At 39.9% G+C, this 14,383-nt stretch overlaps 1 protein-coding gene across 1 annotated transcript; it reads left to right on the forward strand.

The window, feature by feature from the left end:
• Positions 1 to 4,833: 4,833 nt before the first annotated feature.
• ca4a (carbonic anhydrase IV a) lies at positions 4,834 to 12,044 on the forward strand. Its single transcript, XM_031735395.2, has 8 exons — positions 4,834 to 4,961; positions 8,315 to 8,359; positions 8,967 to 9,131; positions 9,220 to 9,365; positions 9,472 to 9,564; positions 9,661 to 9,727; positions 9,837 to 10,000; positions 10,340 to 12,044. Exons 1-8 carry the CDS (start codon positions 4,898 to 4,900, stop codon positions 10,517 to 10,519), a joined length of 924 nt encoding a protein of 307 aa, XP_031591255.1. The 5' UTR covers positions 4,834 to 4,897; the 3' UTR covers positions 10,520 to 12,044.
• Positions 12,045 to 14,383: the final 2,339 nt, after the last annotated feature.

A 14,383-nucleotide genomic window follows, 5' to 3' on the forward strand; every position in this document is an offset into this window, starting at 1 on the left:
TCTGGTTTCCTGTATTTTTTTTTTTTCTTTTACACTATGCATCTCATTTTCTTTTGTCTATACGTAGTTAAATCGCCTCCATAGTGTTGTGAAAAATGATTTGCCCCCTTCTTGATTTCTTTTTTTGTTTGTTTGTTTGTTTTTTGCAATTTTAATATTAAATAAAGATGACCTGAGTAAATACAAAATGCAGTTTGTTTGCTTTTTTTTTTTTTTTTTTAATGAAACCTGTCTGACAAAGTGAAGAGCTCAAAAAGCAGCACGTCATAGTATGATCTAAAGACTACAGCTCAGAAACAAAGTCACTGACATCTGTCGCTCTGGAAAGAGTTATATTTTTTTAAGTCTTTGGGACTCCAGTGAGCCATTATTCACAAGTGGAGAAAACTTGGAACAGTGGTGAACCTACCAAGGAGTAGGTGGCCTACCAAAATTACTCCAAGGAACGCATCAACGACTGATTCAGGAGGTCACAAAAGAACCCAAAGCAACATCTAAAGATACTGCAGTCCTCACTTTCCTCAGTTAAGCTCAGAGGTCATGATTTAACAATAAGGAGGAGGCTGGGGACTTCGTGGCCTGTCTCTGATGTCCTCATTGTACGGAATTTGACCTTGAATTTGAGATGGTAGTAGGGCTCGCTCCAAATTATGCTGCAAGTTACACTATGTAATGAGTCCTATCCAGATCAGTCAAAAAGACATGTGCTCCCGGGGGGCCTATCACAGAGTGTCTGTTGTGGTGAGCAGAGTTTACTTTTTTGTGATCTGTTTGGGGAGTGTCACTGGAGCTGGTGACACCAGACTGATCAGGAAGGCTTGCTCTGTGATTGGCTGAAAAATTGACACGTTTGAAACTGTTGCGGAAAGGTTACCAAACAATGGTTATGTATCACTGATGTAGCTCTGCTGCCACAAGGACACCACACAAAGTTTTGATCCAATACTCTTTTCTTTATATTTTGTTTCTTTATGTTAGCAGCCAGACTTTTTTATAATGTTTAAACTGCTGTTGTTGAATAGTTCTTCAGTCTTTCTGAAGGGTTTCCAGAGGTTTTCTCTGGACATGGGCTGTTTTGTCACTTATTTTTAGTCCAGTCCTGATTATCGGTACCTGAACATTTCCAGAGAAATGTTTGTTTGTTTCACACATTAAAAAGGCCTGAAGGATGAATCAGTGTTGTGTCAACACAAAATACCCAACTTGGCAAAAAACTTATTTCATATAGCACTGTTGGGCACTTTGATACTGACGGGCTGTTGCAAAAACACATTCCTGTTAGTTCCCATTTCTTTAGCTGAATCTGCAGGAAAAAGCCAGTTTCAGGTTGCAATGCATTTTTATTTTATTTTTTTATTTGAAAAACTGAATAAGTGAGGGAATAAAAGAAGTGGTGGCCCTAAAAAAACTAAAGAAGTATACTAATAATAATAATAAAAATAAGAAATATAGAGCACACTTTGCAGGGTCTCATTCAGCAAAAGCTTTTTAAGTAAAGGAGATTAATGGATTTGAATGGATCTTCTTTCAGCGCTGAAAGCGCTTTTTTGCATTTGTCCACTAGATGGCGGTTTTTCTCCGTGAAAAACAGGTGTGTCTGTTTTCAGCAGCAACTTTGACCCAATTAATTTACTCACCTTCCCCACTTTATTTGAAGAGTTACTAAAATTCATCTTTATGACATGAAACAGTCATTTCCTTTGTAGAAGCAGATACTGAATGGAAGAGGCAGAAGAGGAAGCTTCATTGTTTTGCTACTTATTATGTTTTGTGTCTTCACACCACAAAGATGTGTATGGAGCAGGTCCTTCATACACCATACCAAATCACTGTTTTCAGATGAGCTGCTGGTGTCAACGTTTCTAAGAAACATCAATTCAGGTTCATTGATGCTTTTTAGCAGGGACTCTTGGTAATGTCCTTCAGTGTACCTGCTCAGCATGATGAATAATGCAGGCCCAGGTTATTCTAGGTTCCAACTTAGTGAATGTAAATAAAGTTGACAGCTCAATCTATTCTGTGAGAAAGCCGAAAAGAAATTTGGGCTTTTTTTTTTTTTTTTTTTTTGCACTGACTGTTATGAACTGCGCCAATAACAAACCTTTATTTTGTATTAAAGTTTCCACTTTAACATGTTCACGCTTTTATTTCTACCAGTAATCACACAGTTTTGAATAATATAGTTAAACATGTCATGCTGAACCTACTGTATAGAGAAAATGTGATGGTAGAAAGTACAATAGCCTGCTGTAATTTAACTCAGATTTAATTTCAGACTTAACTCAGATTTCGATGCTTTGGCATTCAACAGGCTATTAGAGAAGAAAGAAACATAAATCAGAAAAGGCACATTAAAGGTCATTTTTAACTGTCTATTTCTCTCAAGTAGATCTTCCATAGTTTTTATTTTGCGGGCAATTTCCTTCTATACATTGTACTTGTTGTGTCATATTTTTCAGTTTCATTACCTTTAGGTGTTTAGTTTTTACCATCCATTTGTTATTTGCTTTAAAGCTCTTATTCTTGAAATCTTGAATAAATAAATAAATGTCAGTATGTCCCTCCTTTAAATACAGACTTTTAAAACACCTCTTCTGTAAAATTTATGTAGGCACTTTGGATTGTTTTTCCTATAATTTCTCCGTCATTGAGAATTTAAGCTCTTACCATTATTAGAAATAGTTTTTAGTTTATATTTATTTTCCAAGCAAAATCCCTCCAAAGGAAGAACCCAGTAAGCGTCACGCATTTCATGGAAAATCCATTTTAAACCCTCATCAGTTATTTTGTTCCCAACTTTTTATCTTTGTTCTACCTGATGTTGTTTCTTCTTCCCCCTGTAAAAATCCATGCTGCCTTGTTTGTGTTAATAAATATTAAGAGGATGAATGTTCTCCAATACCTCTCTTCTGTTTGCTGTTTAACATCTTTGCAAGTTTTCGTGAAACATTTTTCATTTCATATGTTTAGAAATACTCTGAGAGGAATCCATTTCAATTTTAGTGAACAGCGCCCATGAATGAAGCACTTATTCCTGGTATCTCTGAGAGTAGAAACAACAGCAGCTGGGTTTCTCAGAGACGTTTCACCTTTCATCCAAAAAACCTGTTGAGTTTCGATGGCTGCTGGGCACGCCCAAGTTTCAAAGCTTTTGTGAGCTCATTAACTGCTCAGTCTATAAAGTTACGAGTGAGTTACTGACCCTCCCGGCCATGAAGTGAATGGTTAGGGTCACATGCACCAAGTTGTGCAGATTCTAATCTGTACTGGTAAACGTGTCAGGGCTACAGTGTAATGGGCTGATAGTGGTTTCATAAACCATGTCTTTTTTCCCTCCGCCTCTTTCAAACATTTACTCTTCTCCAGCCCTGTGTTTCCTTCAGAAGAGCGTCCCTTCAGCTGTTAGTTTTCTCAGTGCATTGAACTGCATGCAAGACATTGCTCTGCTTTTAAACCTGGGTAGGGTCCATGAGCTTCTGCCCCAGCAGTGCACCGAGAAATGTATTTACTGAAGATCCTTCCAAGCTTTCAACAACTATTGCAGTGTAATGATTAAAATGTGTTTCCATTCTGCTTCTTTTCTGCTTTCTGTTGGTGTGTGGTTTTGCTGGGTTCCCACCATCTTACATGTGCACTGCATGGTCCAAGAAGGTCGCACTTCTCCACTCATGACCTCCTGACTGACCCCAATGTTGCTCTTCACATGATTCGTGTGTTCAGTGTGTTTTTATGTTGATCCAACTTTCATCCATGTACCAGGTAGCAGCTCCTACAAAGTAGATCAGGGCTCCACACTATTTATAGAGTTTACACAGACTGGCCACTGTTGGAGACAGCAGTGAGCTCACACCTCAGCTGTGCCTCTGTGTATAGGAGCTCCTTTTATTGGCAATGAGTGGAGGTCAGGCAGAGGTTGAACGGGGCACGTGCAATCTTTGGTCTGGGGTGAGATTAATTCTGTAGGATAAAGTGTCCTGTTGTATTATTCTTCACACACATTTTCAAAGTAAATTAGCCTGGGAGATATGATATTTTATAACCCATGCATGGGTGTGCATGCACATCATATTTCTTGCATACATTGTTGTGTAGTCCTTCATGAAAGCAAAAAAATGATCTGAGCAGAAAACAGCCCGCATGTGTGAGAAAAATAGCTTTGAAAACTGATTTTTCGATACTGAAACCCAAACAGGACACATAATTTTAAGCTGTAATTACTGAGGGATCAAAAAGTTTCAGTGGGATCATCCTAATGCACTCAATATGTTGAACATAAATATAATAAATACAGACTTATTATAGCTCAGGTTGAAATTTCAACCTGTGTAAAATACACAGCCCTTTGTAAGTTTTCTGCCACATGCATTCACTCAGGCAAAGGGTTTAAATACTGCACTGTTATGAGTGTAAGCGTCCTACAGCTTCTGTCAGGAGCTGCATTAACCTGATACACAATGTGTGTAACTGCATGGGGATTTGTCTAACCTTATATGTAAAAGGGACAAGGAGAAATGAGAGTTCAGTGTACTTTTAAGAACCTCCCACCATTATTTAATCACCTGAAGGCCACCTTGAGCTACCTGTGGAGCAGTCAGTAAAAAACAATGTTGATTAACTCTAGCTGATTTCCCCAATTTCCACAGAAACCTCAGTCCAGGAGCGTGTTATTAATGAAAAAAAAACAATGTGTTGCAGTGATACAGGCCCTTTCTCATCATACCTCCTTTCGGTGCGGTGCTTTATCAGAGGCGATGGCCGAAGGGGGAGGGGCCACACTTTCTTCCCTGTCGGGGTTTGGTGATAGATAAGTACAAGACCCCCTCAAGAATGCCATCACATTGGAAAAAAACCCCAAGTCGTTGTGTTGCCTTCTGTGTCGAGTCGGAGACGCTCCAAAATGCAGCAGCTCGTCCTGCCGGTTCTCCTGGCATCCTTTTGGACAGTCTGCACAGGATCAGGAGGTAAGTCTGTTTTCATTCACAGCTCGAGATCATTTGAAAAAACTGCCTGTCTTTATTTTTAGTTCTTACATTTAAAAAAAATCCTGCCACTCTTCCAGTCCTAAAAAAATTAACATATATATATAAAAAAGAAAGATTGGAGATTTCTTTATTTTTCCGTTATTGTATGGCCGTTTTTGTCTTTCAGTCGTTCTAATTACAAATGAACTCTCCTTTTTAATTTGCCATGCCAGACACGATGTTCAGTTAAATAAGTTCATATTGGTTTAAAATGTAAAAAAAAAAAAAAAAAGAAAAAAGAAGAAGAAGATAAAATAAAAAAATAAATAAAAAGCGAACATTTCCGCAGTACCAAATGCCCCTCTGCGTGAAGCGCTCCACCTGTCCTGTCCATCACCCCTCGGTAGCAGCGGCAGTGTGTGTGTGTGTCAGGCTCATCCAATCTGCACCTTGATATTTACACCGCTGAACTGAATGTTTATGGGCAGGGAAGGATACAGAGATCCTGCATCAGCTGAGTCTGAGTCAAAAACAGGCAGAGCCCACATTCCCTCGGAGGCTCTGGGTTTCGGACACCTCTCTCTTGCTCTCTCTCTCGTGCACCTGCTCGGAACCAGGCCGAGCCAATGATAGACGTTTGAGTCCCAGTTGCCGCAGAGAAGCGCGCCACGAGCAGCACCAGTGTCTCCAAATTCACAGCAGTGGGTAACGCGCGGATTACCGCTGAGTGCCGGCTCACACGTGTTTAAACCCCAAACATTTTTATGTTTATCTTAAAAAAATAAAAAGGATCAAATGTGTCTTCAGAGCCATGTTTGGATACTAAAGGGACATCTGCGATTCTTAAAATAAGCAGCAGACAGACGCGTGTGAACTGATATGAATGATCGCTTATAAATGCGCCTCCATAATCAGAACCTGTCAGTGAGAAATCGCTTTGTGTCCGTGCATTTATTCAATGTTGCATGGAGCAGCTCTGAAAGCTGCAGGGTCTTATTTGTGATAGCTGTCCACGTCAGTTTCCCACAGACCGGCGCTGGAAGCCTGGACCACATTTCTTTACTGTATCCAATAATAAGAGACTAAAAAAAACCACCCTTCTAAATCTTTAGAAGTTTTGGCAAGAGTGGGTAGAATCTGAAATGCGTTATAAGTGTATTTGTCTATTTGTCTGACACGCTTACATATAGTACAGTGTCATAAAAGCTCGCCTCCGTCTGCCTGTGTTCACATGTCACTGTCAGACGACTAATTAGTTTATCATTTCACTGCCTTTTGTTTTCTATTTGACGGTTTCCTCAGTTCGCCCTCTTGGCACAGCTTTCGGGTCTTTAGAAAATCATTCATATTGTTTACTCTCTCTCTGTCTCCGCGTCACACGAAGATCAAAGCCGAACACCAATTGGTGGAGAATTGTGCGGACCGAAATCTGATTGGCCAAAATATGAAGGAGCGAGAGCCGGCCATAAAAATAGATATTCCGTTAATGGGGGAAGTTACTTGGTTTCGCCAGTATTTGGTCAAGCAAAACGACCAATAGCGATCTGTAAAATTACAACTTGAAAACATTACGTAAAAGTGACATTTAAAAAAATAAGACAAATGTACTTGGAGTGGTTTAAATAACATTACCCTTTAATACTCCATTCAATCTATATATAATGGTGATGGGGGGGGGGTCTCTTCCTGATGCCACATTTGGACATCTATGACTCACAATTAAGCCTGAGCTGTGAGAGCGAATTACTATAGGGATACTATGGTGCTTTAAAATATGATCTGATCATTCAGGATGTTCTGTGAGAGGATTTGAAATTCAATTCTGGATTTAACAGGGAGTCAGTGAAAAGAAACTAGTACTTTCTTCATTCAGGACAGCAACACTCAGTCAAGGCTTACAATTAATCATAATCCTTTATTATGTTCAGCATCAAAGACACTGAGCTTAATTAGAAATTTCTGCACTATTATATAATAATTACAATTTTTACAAAAAATCAAACACAAAAGACTTGGGCTACGTCCACACGTACCCGGGTATTTTTGAAAACGCAGATTTTTCTATGCGTTTGCACCTTTCGTCCACACGTAAACGGCGTTTTCAGTCACTGAAAACGGAGATTTCTAAAACGCCTGCCAGGGTGGATATTTTCGAAAACTCCGTTTTGCATTTACGTGTGGGACGAGAAAAACGGAGAAAACGCAGCGTCAAAGGTGTGCGCCTTTTTTGACGTCACACTGTGCGCCACGTTATTGTTTCGGTGAAATGAATTTCTACAATACTGTTACTGTTAATTGTACTCTCTACAGTGTTTAAATGCTTACATATACACACACAGTTACTGTCCCTCCACACATACGACTCGGTTCTGCTTCTATGCCCCATCTTTGTTTACTATTTCCCACCGAGGCTTCTAGACTTCTGATTGGCCAACATTTCTACACGGTTAGGAATATATCGCCACCTGTTGTTTTGGCATGTTCCTAGCAGCGTTTTCCTTCATTTCTGCGTTTACGTGTGGACGGGATTATTTTTTTAAACGAAAACGGAAAATCTCCGTTTTCAAAAATATCCGTGTACGTGTGGACGTAGCCTTGGACATGTATGTATGTACTGGAGCCAGTGTAGTGATTGATTGTACCCCCTCAAATGCTTTCCCCCTGCCTTGTCTATTTCCAGTAGCCATTGTCACGATGGAGCAGAAGGAAAAGGCTTGCCAACATAGCAAAGCTACCAAGCTTTGACTTCCTTCACACACACATTGAGAAGAACCAATAAAGTTCTAATACAGATCAGGAGACCCTTCCCATAATTTTCAATGGCATATGTGTTTTTCATATTTTTTCTTTTATATTTTTTATAAATGTTTGATATTTTGGATAGCTGCAGATATTTGTTTTAGAGTAAGCAGTGGAAACATACAAACTAATTGTGAAATTTTAATAAATGCTCAGACAAACAAGTCAGAATGGGAGCTTGTTGATAGGAGAAATTGGCTCCATGTTTATTCCAATAGCACAGAAAGATAAAGCACGAACACTGACTGTTTGTTTTTTTCTTTTGGTAAATAAGAAGACAATTCGAGACTATTAGGGGGCTTTGTGTGGCCATGAATAAAAGCTATCTTAATCCAATAGGAGAACAATCCACTATTTGCTTTTAGAGAAAAATTAACTATTGGTAAATCAATGAGGCTTTCTAGAATACATGGCAAGAGGAAACATCCCAGCCTGCTATCGCAACAGAATGTGTCAACTAGGGTTAATGCTTCTGTCACACTGTCACAAGCATCAAACCTGTGCCTTTTAGGATGCATATGGAGTTTGTCAGTAAAGCTTTTTCTTTTTTTCAGACTGGTGCTATCAGTCCCAGTTTACATGTGATCATCTGTGCAATGGTAAGCATTTCTGATGGTAAGAATTTCTGATGGAATCATTGACACAGTCATCCCTAGATGGGGTAGCTAGTGAGGAATGCAGTGCAGTGCAGTGCTATATATGGCGTACTAAAATATTAAAATGTACACAAGCCATTGTAGAATGCTACAGCTGTTGTTATATGTAGTGCTGTTGCAGTTTTGTGGAATAGTGCAGATAGATTGACAAGTTAGCTTTCTAATAACCTATTGAAATGCTGCTATTAGTGAAAAGCAGTTTTTAAGACCTGCACGAGGAAACATGCTGTTACAACACACTGCTGAAACTAAAAGAGAAACAGCAAAACACAACCTGATTTTCATGCTACTGAAATATTTAGTCTGAAGGCAGCATGTAGATGGAAAACTCTAAAGGACCAAGCATTAAGCCTTGTAGTACTCCATGCATGTGGTTAATTTAACCAACGACTCCTTTTAGTAAACTAGATGTTTGGCCACTTTCTTGTTGAACAGGAAGATTCTTAAGTATATTAGTGACTAGAAAAAAGTGGAGTTTCAAGTGCTACAAACTCCTCCAGACTGAAAATAATCATTCAAAAATGGTTGTTTGGTGTTTTTTGTGATTTAGTACCAGAGAACTGGAATCATGTAAACTCAGCATGTGGAGGACAAAAACAGTCGCCCATTAACATTGTCACCAGAAAGACTTTCAAAGATGATCGCCTGACTCCTCTGAAGTTTCAGAACTATGAGGAGATCTTCGGAAGCACGATCATAAACAATGGCCACTCCGGTGAGCTTATTTTCCATTAAAATTTAACTCGGCAATGTTTTGAAGCTGTTGTGTAAGCTCTTCATGCTTGTTGTGTTGTCTGTTCCAGCTCAGGTCCAGATTCCTACTGTATCTACTATTTCACGTGGAGACCTGCCTGATGAGTATAAGGCTGTGCAGTTCCACCTGCACTGGGGAGCCAATGGAGGGCCTGGCTCCGAACACACTATTGACGGGGAACAGTATCCCATGGAGGTACTTAAACTTGGTCAAACAGCCTGAACCATTACTGTTCTGAACTACAGAAGTACTCATGGTGACTTATCATTATTGAATAACAACACAAATATTTTGTCTACAGCTGCACATTGTTCACATGAAGAAAGCTTACTCTGATTTGACAACAGCACTGAGAGATACAGAGGGAGTTGCAGTTCTTGGATTTTTCTATGAGGTCCCCTTTTTAAGTTTTTCACCTCAGATGCAAAAGCTATTCCAGACCTAAGTGTGAAAAGTAAATGTACTAAAATGTGGCTATTTCAATTTTCAGGTGTCTAGTAGCAGTAACCGGAAGTATGAACCCATCATCAGTGCTCTGCAAAACATCCAAGCAACAAGTAGGTACCAGTTTATGTTAAAACAACCAGAATCATGGCTGTGTAGCTTTCACAGCCAATCATGGCTCTCTGTTTCCACTGTGGGGTTTTGTTTTGGGGGTTTTTTCAGATGGCAATACTTCTCTGTCTCCGATCTCCCTGGCACAGCTGATCCCGTCTGAGAAAAATCTAACTGCTTACTACCGTTACAAAGGCTCTCTGACCACCCCGGGGTGTACAGAGTCTGTGATTTGGACTCTGTTTGAGAACCCCATTCCTTTGAGCATAGAACAGGTCAGGAATGCACCTCATTTTAAATATATATTTCAGCCTTAAGCCTTAATTTTTAATGTTACAGGGTTAAACTTTAGTGTTTTAAGCCTATCATATATTTTTCAATATAACTTCTGAATCTGCAAACTTGCTGGTAATGATAAGTGTGAGCTACACAGGTACACATCTCTCAGAACTGCAGGAGTAAACATATAAAGCAACATAAAAAGGCTCTGCTAGAGTGCAAATACTTTCCAACATTTTTCTGCATGTTCAGAAACATTACTGTAATTGCACTCCTTTATGATCTCTTTCCACAACCTGGAGCCTAACACTCATGTTAATATTCTGCTCCCCCAGCTCCAAGCTTTCTCTAAACTCCAGTTTAACGATGGCAAGCAGATGACTGGGAATTTCAGACCTGTTCAGCCCCTCAATGGCCGGAAGGTGTACCGCTCAGGAAGTGCAGTGATTCTCGCCAACTCTGCCATCCTCCTCGCCACCATTGCCATAGCCTTGGGACTGTCTGAACCCAATTAGAGGTATCCCATGCTGCACTGCGACATCCATAAACACAAAAAGTTCCGCACCAATCAATCAGTCAAACCCGGATTCGTAACATTTTCATTGCATGTTTGCAAAGATGACGGATCATATCGTAGTGCAGGCATGACTCACCTGGTGTTTCCCCCCTTATGACACAAATGACAAAGGCGTTTTAGTGATGCCTTACGAAAGGTGCTGTAAGGGTTTATTAAAGCACTCATGCATGTGTAGTGAAGCAGTAGGTGTTATTTCAGCATTATGAATGTGTCATAAGAACTGCTTTCAGAGCACACGTTTAGGCATTCACTAAGATTCGAAATCATCCTCCTAAACATACACTTTAGAACTTAGTACACTTTGTCAAGTGTCAGGTAAATTTAGTTTTTCCTAATGTCAGTGTGAGTCCCAGAAAGTTTACACTCTGAGTGCCATTGTCAGCCTGTGAACTGGCACGTGGTGTGCTATTCTTAGTGGAGCATAAAGTTATAAATAGCAGAACTGAGTCATAAAACCAAGCTCCATTTCAAAGGCAACGGTCAAAGGAGTCAGCAGCTTGGTCATTCTTTCATGGTCCAGGAGCACACAGCAGGGCTGTCAGGTGACCCCCTCGCAGCCACTCAGCTAGCAGGTGTTATGGTAAAGGGTGGGAAGGTTTTAGGTCAAGCCTTTTTCCCGCCAGAATCCAGCGTCGAAAACATTTACGAGGGACAACTACAGCCTGACCTAAGAGCAGCTGCAAACCTTCTCCTCCCACCCCATGGCAACTTACACCAGAGGGAAAGATGAAGATGCAGTGATACTAATTGCAGGTCACAAAATGTGTCTGTAGCTCAAGGACACAGTCGCACTTTGGAGATTAGACCAGCATATCTTGTCAAACCAGCATTATTAATTTAATGCATTTCAAACATGATCAGCATGAATCTGCATGTTTATTACGAGATACATGCACAAAACAGAGCTTGCCAAACTTGCATGCAAACACCTCAGTCAGTCTGTTTGTTTTTGTTTGTTGTTTTTTTTCCAGTTTTTGACACATAAAGTTCAGTAAGCTAATCATGACAACATAGAACTGTGTTCCTGGCTTGTAGTACGGGCTCTGGAAGGCACTGAATGTTATCGACTGTGAATTACACCCCACTGATTTGTTTGGGAGGGCTTATTATGTATTCTATTGAGAGATCTGTGCAATTTTCCAGGAAGATTTATTGTGATGACCTAGCAAAAGGAATCGATATATTTTCCATTGTTTCACAAGGCTTCACGTTATATTTCTATGCTGTACACTGATGTATTTATATATGTAATGAATGTGTATATTGATATGAGACTGCAGTTGATATTTATGTATTCCAAGAATAGTGCTGAATGCAGATCCATATACGAAGCATCAACCTGTTCATGACTTATGGAGTTTACTTGTGATGTTCAAGTGTATGAGACTGTCAGGTTGTAGTTCTTGAAATGATATGGAGAATGTGTTCCAGCTAAACAATAAAATACCTAAATGCCTTTTTAATGACTGTGTCTTCTGCTTGCATGGGCACAATTCAAGCTATTTGACCCACTGATCAAAATTAGTGTTTAACCTCAGCACTGCACTAGGTCTGTCTGTGCTGTGAAAGCTGATAAGAGAATACACTTTTTTGGCTTTGTTGTTTGTCTGCTGGCTCAGACACACAGACGAGCTTCTCAGTTTGCTGACTGATAACCCTTCGGTCTGTCCAGAGAGTCTGAGAATGCTTGTAGATTCTCATCCCTTAATCCTTTTCTAATTGACTTGTTCTTGATCTTCAAGAGGTTCGAATAAGAGGTTGTTTTATCTTACACAGCTCACTATCAAAGGTATCAGAGGTACACAAACACATTAAAATCTACTAAAAATGTTTTTAAATTGATCTCTGAGACAGTTTGCAGACACTAGTTGCAAGTTATTTAACACCCCACCCACCTCCTCCAATCCCTTGTCATTAAAGAATCAAAAGACTTCTTGTTAAAGACTTAGGAAGACCTCTCACTGAGGCATGCACAGAGGCTGTGAGAGAGTATACACAAAAGCTTGAATGAAAGAGGTGCCTTCATTCCCCTCCACAGGCTTCCAATAGGTTTTTCAGTTAAGGAGGAGGAGGAGTTGGAGGGCTTGTGGATCAAGGGATCAAGGGGTGGATGCTTAATATCTGGCATCTTGCTGTTTTCTAGTCAACAGGACAGCACCAATACAACCACACCATCTCCTTAATCTCACCTCAAATGCCCCGAGTCTCTGGGGTTTCTGTAACAAAGGGCACTGTTTTCTCAGGAAGAAACCAGAGGCATCCTCATTTTGAATCTTACCAGATAGCCAGCTGCAATTAAAGGTCACTGGGGTGGTCTTTGTGCATGAGGTCAGAAGAACAACACACAGCCTGACCTATACTGCCACTCCTCTTCCTGCCTTCTGCATCTCACTGTTGAAAATCAGTCCCATGAATCAGTACTGCAAACAGTGTGTGTCTCTATGCAAAGTTACACCCAATTAACTTTATTCTAATTCAGCCTGATAAATTTTTTATTGTGTTGTCAATGATATAGCTCACAGAGGTGATATCTAATAGGCTATCACTAAGCACTCACTTGATGTTGTGAGTGCTCTCTCTGTGGTAGAGTATCACTTCCTGTTCCTGTTACAGTGCACAGTGGTGTTTATATGTAGCTTATCTCAGTAGCCAATTTAATTAAAAAACTTATAGAAATCGTCTTATTTCACAGTGTAATCTTAACGTACTTTATCCAAAGCACACTCTCTCTTGGTTCACCCGCTAATTATATTCGCAGTATTCATTTACTGTGTCTTTAGGGATTCACTAGCTTAGCTTAGCTTGAAGCCAATTTGCTAGCAGCATGGCCTCTTCACCTGTCCCTCCTGCACTTTCCTGCTCATTGTGTCAGATGTTTACTCCTCGGCCTCTTTTAGCAATAACAATACCTGTAACAAGTGTAGCCTGCGGCTCTGGAGGCCATGATCACTGAATTGGAGACCCAGCTTCGCACCCTTGAAAAACCTGTAGTTACCCAGGCTCCTGTAGCCAGTGCAGCAATCTCCCACACTATCTTGTTAATCAACCAAAGACCCAGACAGAGTTTTAATTAATTTGAAAACCTGACAGTTAGCCTTGTCAACCCTAGCTGGAAATACTCAAAACATTTCTATCAACCACCTGGGCCTTAGTTTTAGTCTGAATTCTCAGACTTGATTTTAACATCCATGTAGATACTGAAAATGACAGCCTCCACACGGCATTTAATCTATTATTAGACTCAATTGGCATAATTCAAAATGCAAAGGAGCCCACCCACCACTTTAGTCACACTCTAGGGGGTGTCAAACAAATTTTACATCGCAGACCACTTTAATCTTAATTGGGCCAGACCTGTAAAACTCCCGTTTCTGTCAGTGTAGTTACATATTTAACTGTTTTTATACATGGTAAAGAAAAAGCTGTGTAAAGTTATAGAAAAGGTTCTCATTGCCCAGGCTGTCCAGTTTTGTTTTTGTTTTTGTTTCATTTAGTTTTTTTTTTAACAGAAACTTCTATAGTAGTTTCCCAGCTGTCTTAGCTAATATAGCTAAGATAGCTAATATATAAAATTATATTTTATTAGCTCCAGCCTTCCTTTTATCTGAAAAATTCTTGAAAGAGTAGTTTTAGTGTAACAGATCATCTGCAGAGAAATGGTTTATTTGAAGAGTTTCAGTCAGGTTTCAGAGCTCATCACAGTACAGAAACAGCTTTAGTGAAGGTTACAAATGATCTTCTTATGGCCTCTGACAGTGAACTCTTGTCCTGACCTCAGTGCAGCGTTCTGTTGACCATAACA

Source organism: Oreochromis aureus, linkage group 10, assembly GCF_013358895.1.
Source record: "Oreochromis aureus strain Israel breed Guangdong linkage group 10, ZZ_aureus, whole genome shotgun sequence".
In the NCBI taxonomy this organism is placed as follows: domain Eukaryota; kingdom Metazoa; phylum Chordata; class Actinopteri; order Cichliformes; family Cichlidae; genus Oreochromis; species Oreochromis aureus.

What these genes read in the sequence shown, in the direction of transcription:
- ca4a (XM_031735395.2), top strand. Translation starts at nt 4,898, where the DNA reads ATGCAGCAGCTCGTCCTGCCGGTTCTCCTGGCATCCTTTTGGACAGTC. An exon ending in GGGAACAGTATCCCATGGAG is followed by an intron (nt 9,366 to 9,471) that starts GTACTTAAACTT and finishes TTTTGTCTACAG; the next exon opens with CTGCACATTGTTCACATGAA. An exon ending in GCAAAACATCCAAGCAACAA is followed by an intron (nt 9,728 to 9,836) that starts GTAGGTACCAGT and finishes GGGTTTTTTCAG; the next exon opens with ATGGCAATACTTCTCTGTCT.